General features: G+C 37.0%; 1 protein-coding gene across 3 annotated transcripts; it reads right to left on the reverse strand.

The window, feature by feature from the left end:
- Nucleotides 1-222: 222 nt before the first annotated feature.
- spag17 (sperm associated antigen 17) lies at nucleotides 223-20,406 on the reverse strand. Of its 3 annotated transcripts, none has more exons than XM_026211399.1 (39): nucleotides 20,142-20,406; nucleotides 19,628-19,768; nucleotides 19,399-19,458; nucleotides 19,008-19,139; nucleotides 18,673-18,838; nucleotides 18,389-18,583; nucleotides 18,059-18,231; nucleotides 17,700-17,861; nucleotides 16,933-16,978; nucleotides 16,481-16,599; nucleotides 16,117-16,242; nucleotides 15,882-15,989; nucleotides 15,556-15,700; nucleotides 15,283-15,468; nucleotides 15,114-15,151; nucleotides 14,882-14,980; nucleotides 14,608-14,762; nucleotides 14,341-14,477; nucleotides 14,094-14,158; nucleotides 13,741-13,995; nucleotides 13,533-13,647; nucleotides 13,060-13,349; nucleotides 12,811-12,925; nucleotides 12,447-12,607; nucleotides 12,188-12,326; nucleotides 11,711-11,913; nucleotides 11,495-11,627; nucleotides 11,289-11,416; nucleotides 11,033-11,200; nucleotides 10,618-10,715; nucleotides 9,716-9,846; nucleotides 9,408-9,538; nucleotides 9,002-9,193; nucleotides 2,281-2,394; nucleotides 2,092-2,146; nucleotides 1,309-1,396; nucleotides 1,031-1,084; nucleotides 839-944; nucleotides 223-428 (listed from the first exon to the last, which is right to left on the reverse strand). In XM_026211399.1, exons 1-39 carry the CDS (start codon nucleotides 20,250-20,252, stop codon nucleotides 324-326), a joined length of 5,145 nt encoding a protein of 1,714 aa, XP_026067184.1. In that variant the 5' UTR covers nucleotides 20,253-20,406; the 3' UTR covers nucleotides 223-323. The 3 variants fall into 3 exon arrangements, with proteins under 3 accessions (XP_026067184.1, XP_026067185.1, XP_026067182.1); XM_026211400.1 differs by having other exon boundaries at nucleotides 1,309-1,369; nucleotides 16,481-16,602; XM_026211397.1 differs by having other exon boundaries at nucleotides 16,481-16,602.
- Between the last annotated feature and the right edge of the window lie 46 nt (nucleotides 20,407-20,452).

The following is a 20,452-nucleotide window of genomic DNA, read 5'->3' on the forward strand; positions in this document are numbered from 1 at the left end:
GGCATTAAACCCTTGCAGCTGCATATATTTTGAGGGAAATATCTTTCTGTATTTTTCTATTGAGTGGATTCAAAATTGGTATAAAATTTAACAACATCTGTATGCAAAAAAATGTATGCAAAAAAAAGCATTTTAATGGCTTATGCAGTTCACAATTTTTTGCACAATTTTTGGGAGTGAAACATTTGCAGAAAACGTTGAATAAGGACAGATGACTTGGCAAAGCTTTCACAAGTTTTTTATTTGTAGAATCAGCTAAAGTACTCAAAGCTCAATTCTGAAATCTTTCTATTAAAGATATTACTTAAATAAATTGTTATTCTTTAAACCTCACAGGAACTACTTCTGCCTGATGAGGAATCCGTGGAGAAGCGCTGCATTCTGGAGAACAGTGGAAGATCCAGGGTGAGTGAGCTCAGGTTTTGATCCTAACAGAAAGCAAGAATGGTGATATAACAGGTCCGCTTGATATCTTAATGTTACAGATGTCAATATGACCATTTTCATTTATATACATTCTCTGTATCGGGGGTTGTGTTGATGAACAGCTAATAATTAAATAATAAAATGTAAAAAAACAAACAAAAAAAAAACTTCTTTAAAAAATCTGAAAATGTTTATTTGTTTTCCTGCATGTCATGTGATCATTTACCAACATAAAAGAACTATGTAAAGTGCGAACATGCTAATGTTTTTAAAAACTGAGGCATGTGTGTTTATATTTTATATACCTCAAAAATTTACTTTTTTCACTTTTTAAAAAAAAAAATAAAGAACAAAAAAAAAAAAACTAATTGATATTAAGTCCTGAGAGGAATATTCAGATGGTTGTACTAGCCTCATTTGCAAAGAGGGACATTTCCTTCAGCTCAGGGTGAAAGTATGGAGTAACTATATGGTGTCTGAGTGCATTTCTGTGTCTTCTCTGCTCCTGGAGTTCTTGCCTGAAGGTTGGATAAGCAAAACATCTATGCATCACCCTCTTTGACTTCCAGAAAAACGAAACCATTCAATCAGAGTAACTGTTTACCTGTGCTGTTTAATCCTGTTTTCCCACAGTGACTTTTGCTTCTTTTTATTGATTCTGTAAAAGCAGAAGTCGAAAGCAAACCGTTTAAGAGCAATTAGTCACCATGCACTTTCACACCTTCTGTAACAATTTGTGGTCTGTTTTTTTATCTATAAATACCAGTCCACAGGCTGAGAACATTTACCCACTAGTATGTGTTATAAGCTTGTTACATGTTATAACTTATTCTGGTCTAGATTTGACGTATTGTAGATAAGACAGAAAATGATGAACAGTACCTCTTGGTAACTTTCTCTTCTGTTTTTTCCTGGAGCTTGTGGGGTTGTTGAGCTGCTCGCACTGATTCAGTATAGAGAGATGCCAAAGCTAAAAATCATCAATTAGTTACAAGGCTGTCACTAAAATGCATATGTAATAATTTTTTTTGTATTGCTTTTTGTAATACACTCTCAGAAATAAAGGTACAAAGCTGCCAATGGGGCGAAACCCTAAGGTACAAAATGTATTTGTACCTTATTTACCCTTAAATGGTACATATTCATAATTAAAGTCAGAAGTCACGGCCTACTGGTTAGAGAGTTTGAGTCCTAACCCTAGGGTTGTGGGTTTGAATCTCTGGCTGGCAATACCACGACTGAGGTGCCCTTGAGCAAGGCACTGAACCCCCAACTGCTCCCCGGGCGCCGCAGCATAAATGGCTGCCTACTGCTCCGGGTGTGTGTTCACGGTGTGTGTGTGTGTGTGTGTTCACAGCTGTGTGTGTGCACTTTGGATGGGTCAAATGCAGAGCACGAATTCTGAGTATGGGTCACCATACTTGGCTGTATGTCACGTCACTTTAAAAGTACATGTTAGTACCTTTTTAAAGAGTACAGCTCCAGATTTGTACCTTTTTTTTGAGAGTCTATCTAATATTGAAGTGCACACTATCAAAAATCACAATTTAAACAAAAATGGAGATTATTGTATTTTGATGGTTATTAGTTTTGAAATATAAATGAACACTATTGAACACATATTTAGAAATATTTTATTAATACTTCTCATTTCAATTTTCTCACCTGACAGAGGCCTTATCTCCATTGCAACTGGAGGATCTACAGCATCAGGCAGGGACTAAAACAAACATACGGTTTAAATGTATTTAATGCCAAGCCAGCATAATTTCATATATAAATATCACCTATAGACATCTGAATGATCAATCTTTTGTTAAATAGTAAAAAATGTGACAGTAGATCTTGTCTGACCAGTACAAGCTGCAGTAGATCATTCTGATGAACTTTCTCCTCTGCTGTACGCGGGTCCTTCAACTGCATCTTCTCCCATTGATTCTCTCTCTGTAGCAGCTGCTCCAAATATGACTGTTTTATTAAACCCATAAAAAAAAAAAAAAAAAAAAAAAATTCAGGTGTAGTTTTAATTAAGCGTTAGCATTAGTTCTGGCAGGTCACGTGAGTGAAGCTTGCATCAGCTGATTCTCAGCTGATCACATCTGCCTATAGAAATATAACACCTATCACAGCACTCCTATATAAACTCTATAGTCAGTATTATTCGGCAGCTTTTCCGCTTGCTCACTTGTTTTCATTAGCTTTGAGTGTGCGGTTGATTTCAGCTGAACGCAGTGTCAGAAGCACTTGTTTATCGCTCCCAGTGGCTTCTATACAAATAAAGAATAATGTTATGATAATGACACTCATTCAAAGTATTTCCGCAGGGTGTATGTTTCATCTGCTGGACTGCCACTCAATACTTATTACAGATCCATAATTCTGATCTGCTTGAATATATATGTGCTCACTTGTGAGTAATATACGAAAACATGTTTATGAATGTTAAGTGTGATACGATGATATAGCTTGTTATGGTCACTCTCTGTGTTTAAAATGGCATTGTTTTTTTAATTCATTGTTCAGTTCCTCCAGGGGCGGATCTACCGGGGTGGCATATGCCACCCTAAAAGAAAGCCTTGCCACCCCTGCTGCCACCCCAGTTGGCAGCAACGAATTAAAGGTTATGGCCAATTTGAAATTTCACGAGCGTGATTCGTGATCCTGCTCCGAACTCCCGAACTGATTCAAATGATTTGTGATCCCCAAACTGACTCAAATGATTCGCGAACCCCATAACGGTCTCAAATGATTCGCGATCCCGCTACGAACTCCCGAACTGATTCAAATGATTCGCGATCCCCATAACTGACTCAAATGATTCGCGATCCCGCTCCGAACTCCCGAACTGACTCAAATGATTCGCGACCCCCATAACTGACTCAAATGATTCGCGATCTCGCTACAAACTCCCGAACTGATTCAAATGATTCGCGATCCCCAAACTGACTCAAATGATTCGCGAACCCGCTCCGAACTCCCAAACTGACTCAAATGATTCGCGAACCCACTCCGAACTCCCGAACTGATTCAAATGGTTTCCCCAAACTGACTCAAATTATTCGCGAACCCGCTTTGAACTCCCGAACTGACTCAAATGATTCGCGATCCCCATAACTGACTCAAATGATTCGCGATCCCGCTACGAACTCCCGAACTGATTCAAATGATTCGCAGTCCCCAAACTGACTCAAATGATTCGCGAATCCGCTTTGAACTCCCGAACTGACTCAAATGATTTGCGATTCCCAAACTCTAATAATGTATAAAGTATTAATATACTGTAATATTTTTGTTGTTGTTGCTATAAAAACAGACTTAAGCCATCAATAGCCTTTAAAATGGCTTAAAATGCATTATATAAAAAAATAAAGAGGCAATAATTATTGGTTAATAATAACACTGTTAAAATAAATAATGTAGGCAAATTTATGTACATGTTATTACAAATGCCATGAGATTGCTGCTGTTACACTTACAGGACAATGAAATCCTTGTTTAAGCTACTGACCAAACATTTCATTCAAATATTCATCTTTCATTTTTTGGCCACCTTTTTGCTATAGATCACACAGGCTTTATAATTTCTTCAACAAAAAACGTGCATATCACAACCCTGACAACCATGGTTTTATCATAGTAAAACTGCTTAGTTTCCTTTTGCATGATTTCTGAATACTTGAGACTATAAAATAAATTAGAGTCATAATAATGTTATAGCCACAGGTAAATGTTGAGAGCTACAATTGTGATTTGTAAATAATACAATTTATTAATTTAGTTTTTTATTTGATTAAAGTTATTTTTTCACCCCCGTAGTAGTTTTTTTCCCATCATCTTATTTGAGGAAGGGGGGCACAACAATAAATCCTGCTTATGGGAACCCTTAAGGTGTTGTTATACATGTCTCTAGGAATGTGTGCTCTACTACACACACACACTGAAGCACGCGTGGTGTTTTCAGCTCTTCACTATATTGATGCATGATGTATGCTACACATGTGCACGTCAGTGCATTATGAGAGGAATTCACCATTTCATTTGATAAAACTATAGTCATTCATTTGTATCGTATACACAGACTGACAGAAACTGCAATGTCTTTATGACAACCTGTCAAAATAAAATATCAGTATAACTTGAAGAAACTCAAACAGAAATATAGTAGGCCTACTATTGCACAGTAGAGTATGCTATACTTCAAGAAGGGCTATTAACTAATAATAATAGTTTATTAAAAAAACACAGAAACTCTGGTTACAACCCACCAAAATAAAAGTTTGGTCTAACTCAAAGAAATTATTTAAGAAATTGCTTAGTAAAATATACTTAAAAAAGATGTACTAAAACATTATTTTAAAGGAATATCACACAAGTTTTCATAAAAGTTTTAATTTAAGCTCGCCAAAACAATAACACCATATTTTTCAAAAACAATTTCTAAAAGTACATTTGTATTTGTGCAATGCTTATTTATTTATTATTATTGTCAGCTAATAAAAGCTATGCTTCAGGGACCATATAACATCTAAGGCTAAATGTAGCTCTTGACTCGTTGAGTTAGATGGTGATTAACACTAAACAGTAGAAAATCAGTTGAGTCTCACCAGCCGGAAATGGCTGTTAAAATCATGTGTTTCTTATAATAAATTGACATATTGATAACACTGAACCTTTTATAATGCTCTTAATTATATGTCGATGCATACTGTATGCATAAGTGAGTGTGGTGGTGCTTATGGGGTATGGTCACTTATTCCTTATATGTTTGTAATGTTTGTTATAACTGTTTCAAATGCAAGACATTGATTGTATGAGATTAAGTTTGTAAATAATAGCCTGTGTCCTTTTGTAGTGTGCACATATATTTATCATCAATCTGTGATAACTGTGACTAAATTCAGTATATATACGTCTGCCATATGTTGCCACCCCTCAAAAATTCCTGCCCCCTTCTCGCCACCCCATCAATATTTTTCTAGATCCGCTCCTGAGTTCCTCTCTGTAAGCAAACCATTTTTCTTAGATTTAAATCCAATACATTTACATGGTGTAGCGCTCCCATATACATATTATTGCATTACAGAGGAGAGGCCAGTTAGGCTGTGTTATCCCCTAATACGTTAAAGGAACACTCCACTTTTTTTTAAATAGGCTCATTTTCCAACTCCCCTGGAGTTAAACAGTTGAGTTTTACTGTTTTCGAATCCATTCAGCCGATCTCCCGGTCTGGCGGTAGCACTTTAGCTGTAGCTTAGCATAGGTCATTGAATCAGATTAGACTGTAAGCATCTCTCGCTCAAAAATGACCAAAGAGTTTGTATAATTTTCTTATTTAAAACTTGACTCTTCTGTAGTTACATCGTGTACTAAGACCGACAGATCACTTCGTACACAAAGTCTTAGTACACGATGCAACTATAGAAGAGTCAAGTTTTAAATAAGAAAAATATAGAAATGGTCATTTGAGCGAGAGATGCTAACAATCTAATCAGATTCAATGATCTATGCTAAGCTACAGCTAAAGTGCTACCGCCAGACCCAGAGATCGGCTGAATGGATTCGAAAACGGTAAAACTCAACTGTTTAACTCTAGGGGAGTTGGAAAATTAGCCTATTTAAAAAAAAATTCCTCTGATTCGTATTTGTTGTCATTGTAAGATACTTGGCGTGTCTTAAAACATGACGGCGACTAACCAGACTGCAATGCTGAATGACATAGTTTCACAAGCTCTTTACTAAATTGTGCAATATACAATATGCTTGTTGTCTTGAACTTGCTGCTGTAAGGGGTGTATGCTTCCCCCTTTACGATCAAATAATTTGCTTTAAGCAGCTTAAAGAAACAAGCTTGCTGCGTGTCCTCGTCGCACAGCTTGGGGTGACGCTTCCCCCAAAATATGGGACATATTTACATATACTTATTAACATGCTTGTTGTCTTAATGACCCCTTAATGAAATTAATAGCATGCTAGAAACTTTCATTGGATAATATACAACATACTGTTATAAGACTTGCTGTTGTTAGGGGTGTATGCTTCTCCCTTTTATGACCACAGTTACTAAGCAGCTCAATCAGCACGCTTGTTGCATGTCCTCGCTTGCTACATTTCCTGTCAAAAAAAAAAAAAAAAAAAAGCTAGGTACGTTGTTGCTTTAGGCTTAGTGGTTGTATGTTGACACAAAGGTAACATTAACGGTACCTAGTTAAACTTAGCACAGCCAAGGCTTTTTTTAATCTGTTTTTTAAGGCTGTCTGATATGAAACGGGTTTGCTGTTTAAATCTCATCTTGTATTGGAAGTGCGGTTCATTAAACTTATCCAAATATTATTTCCAAAACGTGTGTTTCAGTTCATCATATGCTATTGCTTAAAGCTATCTGGTGTATAGGTAATGTGCTTGATATTTAATGTGCAGTATGTAGATTTGCTACTTAAGGGTTGTTATCTATGCTAACGGTTATCTGGATTAGGGCAACGTGCTTGTTGCCTAAACACCAGATGCTGTACTGCATTAAAGGAGCATGCTGCTCTTATCAGCTGCTTAATTAAGAAGAGCACCCCTTCACTACTGCTCCTCTTCTGTAAAGGGCATGCTGCCCCAGTCTATGCCGTTTCAGAAGATCTTGTTTTAAAGCTGTCAGTGTATTGGGATTTTGCTTGCTTGTTAAGGCTTACCTAATGTTCAGTATCATGTTTGTGCTAAACCTGCTTGTTGCTTTAAGCTATTGGTTGTTACTGCAAGTGCTGTTACCCGGTTAAACTTTCAACAGCAAGAAGCTAAAGTTTAAGCTGTTGTTTAAGGCCATATGAATGTTCTTGAAATATGCTTCCTGCTAATGGCACATCTGGTATTGGAAATACTATTACTTTAAATTTCTCTTAATACTGCAACATGATGTGATTAAGCAACCAACATTCTTGTTGCAAAGCTATCGAGTGTATTGCTAAGGATTTTTTTTTGTCTACACTCAAGCGGGTTGTCAGATTGAGGACTGGTTACACAACGAGCACAAATGTCACAGGAGATGACAAACCTGTAACTGGGTCAGTTTGTTGAGTCATTATATGCAGGACTTTTATATATAGTCTTTTTAAATGGATGCTGAAGCTTTTAGGCCAGGTAGGATCTGCAATCTCTGATCTGTTCATTGCTTGTTTCTATGGCTGCAGTATGCTGTGTTTGGTGCAGTTCTAGGCTGCCAATTCTAATGGGGTTTCTGCACCTTTTTCAGGTATTGCATTAAAAGGCGGTTGCTGCTCTTCTTAGCTGCTTATAAAGGAAAGCACCCCTTCACTGCCTTCTTCTGTAACGTGCTGCTGCCCCAAGTCACTGTTATTCCAGAAGGATATGCTTCTTTCAGAATGCATCAGTTGTGGTTTGAACGGTTCTGGACTGTCGTGTGTTAGGGGGTCCGGGCCTATCGTTTGTGTTTGGGAGGGGGGGGGGGGGATTATGGCTGCTCTCCCTGCTCATTCATGACAGGCTACATGGATGGACAGCGAGTTTTTAACCAGAACAGAACCATGCCACCAAACCAAACTTTATGCTAAGTGTCTATCATTTTGAAGATAGTGGTCCTGACAGAAATTAAGCGTTAGCATTAGTTCTGGCAGGTCATGTGAGTCTAACTTGCATCAGCTGATTCTAAGCTGATCAAATCTACCTATAAGAATATGACACCTATCGCGAGATTGATATATAAGCTCTAGTCAGTATTATTCAATAGCCTTTCCACTTGCTCAGGAGCAAATAACCCTCCTCGATCCCCAACTCCTTTCGCCACAGTCAGGACTTGGCTTTCTGATACTCCTTGCTGAATCAGACTCATTTTTCTTGTATAATGTGATACTTTTAAATATCATGAAGTGCATTAAAGATATCTGCCTTGTTCTGTTTACCCTTATTATTGCTGCTCTCCCTGCTCATTCATGACAGGCTGCATGGATGGGCAAGGAGTTTTTGCCCAGAACAGAACCATACCACCAAACCAAACTTTAAACTTAAAAAAATTGAATGCGATTTTCATGCACACCTTGTCATGAAAACCGCTCCTGTGATTAGTAGTAAATCCTCAGTTTTCCCGCAGAATTGTTCTACTTTAACACTGTTGCAGGTTGTTTTTCATGTCCAAGGGTTGAAGCACCCCCAATAACGTGATATTTACCCCCTGGAATGCGAGAATCCCCCGTTAAAATGCGATTATTGAACGTGATTGTGTAAGTTTTCAGTCAACTATGGCTCTGTGTAGTAAATGACATCCATCTGAAAGCACGTGCTGGTGATTTTCTACTAATCACAGGAACAGCTTTACTGATGATGAGATGCACATAAAAATCGCATCCGATTTTTTATTTTTTTTGCAAAGCCCTAATGCTAAGTGTCCATCATTTTGATGATAGTGGTCTTAACAGAAATATATTTAAAATATGCATAAATTGTCCAAATTGATATTGCTAAAATATTTTTAAATGTGGGTACATACATGATACTTGATATGGTACTATCATAAATACACTGATAAGCCTAAAACGTATCACATATTAATCATTATGTGTTATAGGAATTAGAGCACCTTGACTTTTTCTTGCAGTTTCCTGCACAACGCTTCGGTTACAGGTGGATGCTGGGTCATCTGACGCACCAGCAGTACGTCAGGGCACTCCAAAACCGGTTGGATGTGGATGGAACTTGACTTTGGTAGTTTTTCCTTTAAGTCAAGACTACAACCAAGGGTGGTCCCAAAAGGGGGGCCTGGGGTCCTCTTCTAAGCACCAGAGATGGAAACAAACCATCAAGGCATTATAGGTAATCCACACTAAACTGCATGTTAAAACAGACATTTCCAAACATGTTTGTGAAAAAAGATTGGATATTTAATTTGACATTATAAATGAAGTTATTCGTGCCCCAGCATGTCCAAAGTGAATACTAAAAGGAAGTTTACACCTGAAATGGATCACCTATAGATTATGAATTACCTCAGATGAAGGGAATGTCTCCCATTTCCTGGATTTGAGGTGTGTGGGAATGATGTCATCTTCTTGCTTGGATGAGAGCCAATGAGAGTTGATGTCTGGGCAGGGCCTTAGCAGAGTGATCCCAAATGATTCTGAAGAGAATCAATCAAGAGAACTTAAATACTTGAGTTATTGTACTTGCTGCATTTATGATTTCAATATAATTGAAATATATATATAATTGCAATATAATTTCAAAAGAAATTGTGTTGAAAATAAAGACAGAGGCCAGTAACATAATGCACAGATTGAAAGAAAAGTGTCCTGACGTTGTGAGTCTGGTAGTGGGTCAGTGAGAACGGCAATAGAAGAGTCACAGTAAGCCTTCTGTAGGAGATCTTCAACATCTTGAGCTCTCAGTAGCTCTGAGGCTGAACAGTCCTCATGTACCACAAACAACCTCAAAGACACAACACAATATTCTGTTTTTAAAATGTCACTAATTCAAACCAAATGCAAAATGTCAAGCAAATACACTACTATTTAAAAGTTTTTTTTGTAATTTATTTCTGTGATGCAAAGCTGTATTTTCAGCAGTCATTCAGTGTCACGTGATCCTTCAGCAATCATTCGAAAATGCTGATTTGTCGCTCAAGAAACATTTCTTATTATGTTGAAAACAGATACTACTTAATATTTCTATGGAAACTGATACTTTTTTTAGGATTCTTTGAGTAGAATGGTAGAAAGTTCAAAAGAACAGCATCTATTTGAAATATAAATATTTTGTAACTTATAAATGTCTTTACTGTAACTTCTGACCCATTTATTTCATCCTTGCTTAATACATTCTTTACTACTTTCCAGAAAAAATCTTACTGCTTTAAATATATATGTACAGTACTGAATTAAGACACAGAGACGAAAGACAATGACTGCATAACAGGTGTGTGAATTGCAATATTAGCATTACATTAAATAAAAAAATCAACATTAGCAGAAATAAATAAATAAATGTATTAAATGGCTCCTTGTAATACTCAATTGTGAGTCAGTATTTTTCTACAATGACCTCAAACTGTAAAATTGTTCCTGATTTCCTACATAGCTGTGCTAGTTTCATGTCTACTCTGTTCAAGTTAGTAGTCTTTCTAGTCTTTCCAGTTAATAATCTCTTAGAAAATCTACTTGTCTTTAAGTGACCTTGGTTGTATTTTTTTGAGAGACTTACCTAGCTGGGTGTGATTTAAAGCCAGCGTTCTGTTGAAGCTCTGTTGCTTTCATTTCTGATCCATTAGCCTTGACAGTGATCTGACCATCTGCATTAACCTGCCCACAATATGTTCTGGGTTTTTATTCAGGATGACTTGGATACAAGAGTTTGACATCACTTCAGTGTTATTATTGTTAACTAAAACTGAAACTAAAGCCATTACATAAATTAATACTTGTCACTTTGCAACAGCCACACAGAAACTTCATTGTTTACACCCCCTCAAATATATATAAATATTTATAAATAAATAAAAAACATTAATTTAAATTTAAGTTTGTACTTAAAAAACTGTTATACACAAATATTTTACAGATGACCATAACTAGAAAAATACATATTTATTCACAAATAGACATTTCATGGAAAGTACTTGAAAGTGGTTGCCCTCGGGGTCCATCACATGGCATATGACATCTTTCTGGTTCATCACATATTGGCCTAGTGGGTCCTTCTCTGATCTCTGTTGAGACTGATGAGATGTGTACACTGCCCCACTATCCTTATCAATATGGAGGACACCTCCACCATGAGGATAGATCTACAATAAAGTGACAGAGAGGAGAGATGTTACATATGATGCTGTAGACGCGTATATCTCTCACATATTCTTCCATCCATCCTCTTACTTTATATGATCCATGAGCAGTTGCGCTGATGGAAGTGCCATCCCCGTAAATAACATCACACGTTCTTCTCTCATTGTCCATTATCACTGTTGCAAATTCAGCTTTTTCCACCCTAACCAGTTTCTCTCCTGAAATCAGGTTTAATCCTTTACTGTCAACACTGTAGTAACTGTTTATTATGTTACTGCATGAAAACACTCTTGCACCTGAGCTCAGCTGTTGTTGTGGCTCCCCCTGCTGGTAGAAGGTGCTTATACGCGTTCCATCTGCGTGATCCACTATCATTGCGCCATCTTTCTTCAGCACAGACAGCACTTTGTCCTCTCTTGTGACCACAGCCTATAAATGTATCATTTTTTTTTTTACAACAATCATATATTGACACAAAAGGAGATGTTGGTTTTGAATGACAAGACACTTACTGTCCCACTGAAGGGGTCTGTAGCATGATAGGCCAGTATGGGCTGCACTTCAACTTCCTTCCCGGCCACAGAGGCGACTCTGAAGCCAGAGGGGGTTGTGGTGGTCCAAGATCCTCCGTTAACCTCGAGATAGTATTTTGGATTTTCATTTTCTATGGACTTTTGTTGCTCTACCTCTGTATTTACCTTCGAATCAGCCTTTCCTGTGAACAACAAAAGACGTTAAATATACTTTACAGTAAATGGAGATTACAGTCTCTCTCTTTCATACACTTATTCAGATTCATATATTTATCAAAAAGTGTGAGGTCAGTAAGATATTTTTGAAAGAAAAGAATATCAGCAATGATGCTTTAAAATTGAAAAGACTTATAATGTTACTAAAAATGACCACGGCAGTTTTTTTTTTCAGTGCAGGCTACATGTCGTGACAAATTTTCAGTAAGAGATTTGTTTGTTCTGATGTGGTATGTATACCTTTCTTGTCTTTAGTGTCTTTGGTGTCCACTATCATCTCTTTAACAGGCTCTTCCTCTTTTAAGAGTATGTGTGGAACCAGCACACACACTGGTTCAGAGTCTGGGCTCGTACTGACTGTACCATCTGCAAATAGGACCTGACACACACACACACATACTGTATACTTCCTCCATGAGGTCATTATTTCATTAGGAGTGTGCTTTATGTATTTGTATTACGTGCATTTTTGTACAACCATATGTATGTACGTGAATACCTCAGTAGATCCATCTTTCTTGTGTTTGATGACAGTCCCTCTGCTGGTGATGACCCTGGAGACCTCAGTGTGTATGCTGAAGTCTGAGGTCAAATCTGATCTAGACCCTGAATTATAAAATCTCTGTCGTATCAGCAGAGATCGAACATGAGATTCCCCATCTAAAAAAACACAGATAAGACCTTACAGATGCTCTCTGTGTCTTCAAACCGAGAGAAACTATAAATAAAATAGGCTAGGCCTAGTCTATTCTGTATTTTTACTGATGTTTTTGCCATGATCGATACAGAGTAGAAATGTATGTAATGTTTATAATAAACCTTATGATGCATGAATTTTATTTACACAATAACTTGCATCTCACCCACTGAGTCCTCAAAATCAAAGTGCAGGATGAGTCCATTGGGAAGAGATACATACAGATTGAGGAACGGTGGAAGAGAGGAGGTATCTCCGGGCTCACAGTGTACCTCAGGCACCTCAGAAACACACATTTGTGAGGGAGATAATGGCTATTTAGTTATGATTCATTGAATGCTAATCTAAACAACAAAGCAATAATGTAAAACCTAACCAACCGACATTTATTTATTTTTTATTTTTGTCCAGTTACCTGTTCCTGTTGTTGCTGGTCAGTATAGATGGCACTGGGCACCGTGGATTGGAGAGTCTGACCTCTTGTTTTATTAGGTTTGCTCTGACTGCAGGACAGCTGAATACCATTGGCCAGTACAGCATGAAAAGAGCCACATTTCTCAATCTCACAATCTGGATTGACTCCATTAGCAGCTGGACTACTGAACATATCAATATCCTTTAGTTTGTCCTCTTTTTTTCTATCTGAAATGTGTGTGTAGAAGTGATGGCCGTCCTTCTTTACACATACTTTCACTTGTGTCAACCCTAATGATGGAAACCAAATATAAAAGGTTATAATAATAAGGTTAACCAGTTTATATAAGGCATAAAAGCTGTTATCCACCAAAGTTAAATGCATGCTCTAATACTCTTAATATATATATATGTAAAAAATGAATGTGTACTGTATTTGTGCAGGTACATTTTAGCCTGTTTATATTCTCAAACCTTGTGTGAAGTGAAAACGCTCCACATCAATTTGTCCTCCATCACAGGGATAGAGAGACTGAACTTGGCCAGTGACCTGCACCAGTTTTCCATTTAAACTGTAGCCTGTGAAAACCTGTGTGAAATATTCAACCTTTTAGCTATTTCATTTCAAATTTAGCGCCACTATAGCATATAAGCTTTTTATATGGAAATATATATTTGAGACATTTGTTCTTCTCTCATTTGCTGGATCTTGAGGCGTTTCTGGAACGTCTCTGGTCTTGTCTCTAGGCAGTGTGGCCGAGCTGGGTGTTTTAGACATGTTCTCTCTACTCTTTCTTGAGGCCAGCGGAGACTTCTTGTTTTCCTTTACTGAGTCCATCCTCTCTCCAACTTTTGGTGTCGCTTTTCCTCCTTTTTCTTTCTTTGTCTTTTTGGATTGCTCCTCCTCCTTTAATCTATCCTGCTCGATCTTCCATGCCTACAGTAAATACACGAGAGAAAAAAGGCCTGGTGTAAGGATCATGAAATCTGAAAATGTGTAATGTAAATATTTCTATGTTATAGTTAACAGCTCACTTTGAGAGAGTCCTCTCTTATGTACGGTTCTAATGTGTCTGAGATTGGAGACTTCTCTAGACAATCTAAAAGAAATAAACTCAATTTTAAACATGCACATTATTAAATACATAGAAACATATTTTTAAATATACTAATATAGTTGCTGTATAAATATGTTATCTTCATGCTATCTCTTTCTCAGACACACACACACACACACACTCACACAAACACATATATATTGACATAATTATGAATATGTTGCCTCTCTTCCTGTCGGTCTCTGAAGGGGTTTGAATAAGATTTCTTTCTTCCTCTTTCTTCTCCTGCTCCATTTGCCATTTTTCCTCTTCCTGTCTGGTCCATTCACTGATTGAGTGTGCCACATTTTCCAAGTAGTTTCTATGAGAATATTATATTACATTAAATAAAAAACAAATTAAAATCTTGGTAGCTAAAATGATCAATAACTGCAGAAATAAATTGGCTTTGGATGACTGGACCATGTAAAGCTTCGAATTAGACGAAGTACCTGAAGCCCACATCTGTGTGAAGTGATGCGTCCCAGTATTCTTTGCAAATCCTCTGGGGGCTCATGGGATTGTGGCAGACAACATATATTGCATTGTCTCTGCTACAGTGAAATGTGTCCACACATCTATAAGTCTCAGAGGCAGACTGGATGACCTGAATATGCACAGAGATTACTCATTTGTCATTTTTATTGCAGTTTCTAATAGATTTTCAAAACAATATTGCAAAAATATTAAACATAAGGATGCAATAAGAGATTTGAAGGTGGGAACCTGCGGGAAAACAGAAGCGCTGTGCTTCTCTACAAAGTTCCAGTCTCCCAGCTGACGAATCAGTGTCTTCTGGAGATCTGTTACAGTCACTTCATTACCCTGCATTGATGAAACATAATAGTATATTAAAAACCAATCACTTGTTCAAGATAATGTCACTATAGTGTGAATGTTTAATTACATAACATTCAAATTTCAGCTTCAAATAGTTTTTCCAAAACTTCAATCGTACCATTTTTCTCTCAGTCCCTGCATTGCTTTCTGCTGATCCTTCAAAAATAAAACAACGTATCTGTACAACCACAAGGCTTCAACACTGCTTTAAATACTTGTTTAGAACTTAAATCTATTTGTAGCACTTAAAGCAAGTTGTAAGGGCTGCTCTTGTGCTCTCGTCACACCTGGTGTCCCGCTGTTGCTCCAGTACCGGTGTCTGGTGAATTCAACAGGGTTGTCCCATGGTGTAGGGTTTGGAGGATCTGATTGAGATCCTTTAATAAAGCTGTTCTCGTCCACTGTAGTCAACGGCATACTCTCAAACACAAACAGCTGGAGAAGCCTCTGTAGCTCAGACCAGCTCATTGACTCTAAAGATACATATTAAGAATTTACCTTAGGAAGAACTGGACCATAAGGTAATATTAATACAGTTATTCATTGTCGTTCCTCCTCACCGTCAGTGCAGAAGTGCAGTAGCTCCTGTGATCTAGTCAGTCTATAAGTGGCACTTTCAGTGTGTCTGGACATCAGGTTGGTCCAAACATGGCTTTGTCTCATAATGTCTGCTTCAGTTTTGATGACATCAAAACCATCTAGGACCTGTAACATATGCATAAGTGTACAATAATTTAGGGGCCTTAAATAAGCTATAGATGATTCTATAGGGTTAAAATGCACATAATAAAATATTTGTGTGTGCTATCAAGAATTTATGGGAGATTGTGTTTAAATCCAACTTCTTTTAATTATGAGCTTCATGGATGCATGTTCACATGCTCACAGGAAGCTGATGGAGTCTCCTTGCTCTCTCATCATGGTGATATAGCAGGAGCGGGTGTTTTTGATCAGTATTTGGGCTGTTCTGGATCCCAAGATCCTCCATCAGTTCCTGCCATTAAACAAGCACAGATTATAGCTATAGTTAGATTTTGATTCAGAAACCCAGTGTCTGTCTTTTTTTTTTTTTTTTTTTTTTTTTTTTGCTGTTGTAGCATTAGTTTGATCCAGACATTTACCTTCTTGTTGTCTTCATCCAGTGGCAGACTCAGGACAGATGAGAGCATATAACTGATTAGATCTTGATCTGTTTTATCAAAACGCTCCTCTGAATCATCGGATCCTTCCTGTTCTGAAGCCACCACCTAGAAAAACACACAGGAAGTCAAATTTAGCAGCTAAATGTTCAAAGAAATAAAGAACTTGCAGCAGGTGAGCCTCATTCAGTAATGCATGTGTACCCACTTGATCATAAAACCTGTGTGCAAATGTAATTTTTTATATGTATGTCTGTTTTCTCTGGTTGTTAATACAGTGGTATGTTTAACAGTCTTTCATATTTCCAAATTGAAGTTTATACTGAATCCTACAAAGTGCCCTTACCTGTTCCAGCATGCAATGCAATATAAGAGGTACAGATGTGATTTCAGTAGGAATCCTGTCCAGTAAATCACAGTAGTATCTCATATCAACCTCTGTGCTCAGAACAGGAGACTCAGGCTCTGCTGAGGAAACCCATAGGTTCAGTTTACGACTTTAATCAATATTAAAGACTTAAGTACTGTATTAATATAATTTTTATATATTTAGTTGTTGTTGATCCCATTTTGAATGATGAAAGTCATTTGGGGGATTCTTAACTTAAATATTATATTTCTATTTTTATTTTATTTATTTATTTTCAAATTATGGTCTTATTTTTAATGACAAAACATGAATTATTTTAAAACGTTAATGTCAGCTAGAGCCTGTGTAGCTTCATTTCTCTCTATATTTTTATATAAAGGATATTTAAAACCAAAACTCAAAAAAAATATATATATCATATCTTGTACCAGGGTCTTCCTCTGACACTCCTTTCTTCCTTGGGGTTTGTAGAACCTAAAACATAAACCACATTTAATATCATCATCAACAACAAAAAAACTACATCCTGCCTCAAGACACTTCTGAAGTGAGCTTTTTTTCTGCACTTGCTACATTCAAGGTTTCTGTAGGTTTTATGATTGAATATTTAAGACTTTTTTTAAGATCATGAACAAAAATTAAGTAACTTTCAACAAATCTCCATTACTTTTTAATTCATCTTACAAAACAAAACAAAAAAAGTTCTGCTTCCAAATACAGAAATAGCTTTTAATGTATCTTCTGATAACACTGCAAAAAAAAATTGATGCTATTCCTCAGTATTTTTGTCTTGGTTTCCGATGTAAATCTCTTACTTTAGAAAAACATCAGAGGTCTTATTTACTGTGGAATTCATCAAAATGAAGTGAGTTGATTTATGATTAAAACAAGAACAAATATCTACCAATGGGCTAAAAAAACTTAATTAAAATTGAAAAAAGTTTTCATAACCCACAGACTATCTGTTTGTTCTTTTTTTATTAACTTTTGTTCAGTTTTCAAGACTGTTTCACATTTATAACAAAATACTTTTTTTTGTAATGCATACAACATGTAATGCCCTGACTTTATCAATTTAAGACCTTTTTAAGACCTTGAATTGTGCAAAGGCAAATTAAGACTTTATGACCCACAGAAACCCTATACCGCATCTTTTATATTAACAGCACTACTGTCAGTAAAGTCTGATGTGTACCTCATTGGAGCTCAGTGGTCGGGACTGTGGGATGGATCTACTGGCCTCGGGCACCTGGATCAACCTCATGCAGTTGAGATAATGGCTGTACTGTCTCCTCCAGTCCAGGGTGTCATACACCAGACATGCCACCCCCTCAAATATAGCAGCTCCAAATGCTAGCTGCAGATAGCAGTGGAAGACAAACAGAGTAATGGAATATATGGAACGTTGATGATATCACATGCAATGGTCTGACCAAGGGTTTAAAATGCATTATGACAATAAAATAAACAAAATATATTAAACAGAAACAGAAACAAAACTAAATCGCAGGTCTTATTTGGTAGAAGAGAGTGTACTTCGTGTTTTTCATTCACCATTGCTTCAGTGTTGCTTTTGTCCTGGGGCAGCAAATGGATCTTCACGCTATAGTTCAACCTGGCAACATCACGGAGTCTGGATCCCATATTCCCACTGTTCAAGACTTGATCCAGCTGCTTCCAGAACACATCTAGCTCCCGCTGCCTCTTTTGTTTCAGAATCTCAACTTCTGAACACAGGATGAGTTAAAACTGGGTGATTTAAAATCTTGATTTTGTATGCATACAAATACAACACCAGCCTTCCGATGTGGGCCAGCATACTCTGCATGCACTATGTAATAGAATTTGAAAAGTATAAGCTTAATAAAATTCTTAGCAATTTGCCTTGATCTTCGAGTAATTGGTGATCCTCGTCTGCCACTGTTTCCTCTGGAGCCTCTGATTTGACCTCTCTCTCTAAGCCCAATTTAATGATATTGGACACGTGGATACCCAGAGAGTCCAACGCAGAGATTAAATGAGGCTGGCAGAACCCCACAATCAGGATGTAGTGCTGCGGCCCATCATCAGGCTCATCATCTGAATTCAAAATTTAAACATTGTTTGCAAACCCATTTTACTACAGTATTCTACAGATATTTGACTAGAAGCAATGCAGAAATAGATACCTATGTATTTGATTGTATTTTCCTCTTCCCCTCTACGTTTTAGTTTGGTGTCTTTGGTTGGAACTGGAAGTTCAGCAGCTTTCTTCCCCTTTGCTGCTCCTTTACCCCCCTGGTCCTTGCCGGCAGAATTCAGTCCCGCTTTAACAGGGACATTATCCTCTACAGCCTTAAATACATATACTTTATGTTAGTGTTTATCTAAGACATGTTTATGTTTTAAATATATGCGTAGTATATTTGATTAGCATTTATCACATATAAAGTGTAAATTTGAATAGAATAACTAAAACGAGTCAACATAGACATGTTTTAGCTAATGGTAAAAAAGCTCTCGCCTTCTGCTCAGCAGCCCTCCTTGCGATGTCATTGTTTTTGATGGCCAGAAGCTGAAACTTTATTAATTTCGCCATCAAGTCCACAGTAATTTCCTCTCCGACATCCATTATAGACTTTGCAACTTCAGTCACCTATACAGAAGCACAAAAGTAGTATTTAGTTGAAAACATGAATATACAACATAATTAAAAAAATATATATTATTATTATTATTATTATTATTATTAATCAAAATGGTTGATTCTTTTTTTTCTTTACTTAAAATCTGCTCCAAAATTATATATCCATTACAGATTGGCTGGAGCCTAAAACTATACATGATCAATATATTTTTGTGATTGTAACACTTAACTAGCATTTCTGTGTTTTGTGGTGAATAACAATTCCCACCTCACAAAACATGGGAACATCTTTGGTCTTTCTGGTCTTCGGGTTTCCCAGTTCATCGATCTGTGTCACCGAAGATCGGTTTATTTACAACAACAGATTGTAATATTTCTTTAATGTAACATAATTAAATGTCATTCCTTTCCATCACACCCATCTACATGTCACTCATTAAAAATACTCTCTAATGATTTGATGTGAATCATCACTGAACATAAAGCTAATTTCAGACCTTTTCCAGAGTGTCCTCCCAGGACAGCACGCTGAAGAGCTTGCGCAGGGGCTGCTGAACCGCCTGCAGGAGGGCACTGATGAGCTGTTCGTCCTCTGCTCTCTCTGCCTGCACCATAGACAGACTGGCCCTCCAGTCATTCTAGAGTCATGCATGATTCAGAGGAGACAACAATGTACATTCTGCATGGTTTACAAGATTTTTTTCTTTTTAAAGAAGCAGTTCACTCCAAAATGATAATCAGACACCATTTACTCAAGTGGTTCCAAATCCATGATACAAAAAGAGGGATTGACAGGCCTAGTCACCATTCACTTCCATTGTATATTTTTCCATACAATGAAAGTGAATAGTGACTGAAATTGACATTCTATCAAACATTGTCAAAATAGAACATGAAGGTGAGTAATTATTAATGCCTGATTTGAACAGATATAGAGGTATAGGTATAGAAGGTATAGAAGAATTAGAACAAACACAATAACGGTTTCTAGAGGAACATTTTTAGGATTACCTCTTCAAATACAGCAGCAGTAAGAGCTGTTTCCCAGTTTTTGTTAGCAGCTGCTGCCCCGGGTGGAGTTGTCCCAGATGGAGTAACACTTTTATTCCGTTTGGGGGGCATATTCACTCAAATTTCATTAAACTCACTAATTTCACCGTCAGTGTGACGTCGCTTGTAATAAATACTGTTCTTAAGTTATTGTTTGTTTATTGTTCTTTTATTTTAAAGTGTTTACTCGTACTAAAGTTTGCGTGTCTGGTCAAAGTTTCCTAAAGCGTCCTTGTAACCTATGGAAACCAAACACATCTGCGTATTCTCCG

The sequence above is a fragment of the Carassius auratus genome, chromosome 30 (assembly GCF_003368295.1).
Source record: "Carassius auratus strain Wakin chromosome 30, ASM336829v1, whole genome shotgun sequence".
In the NCBI taxonomy this organism is placed as follows: domain Eukaryota; kingdom Metazoa; phylum Chordata; class Actinopteri; order Cypriniformes; family Cyprinidae; genus Carassius; species Carassius auratus.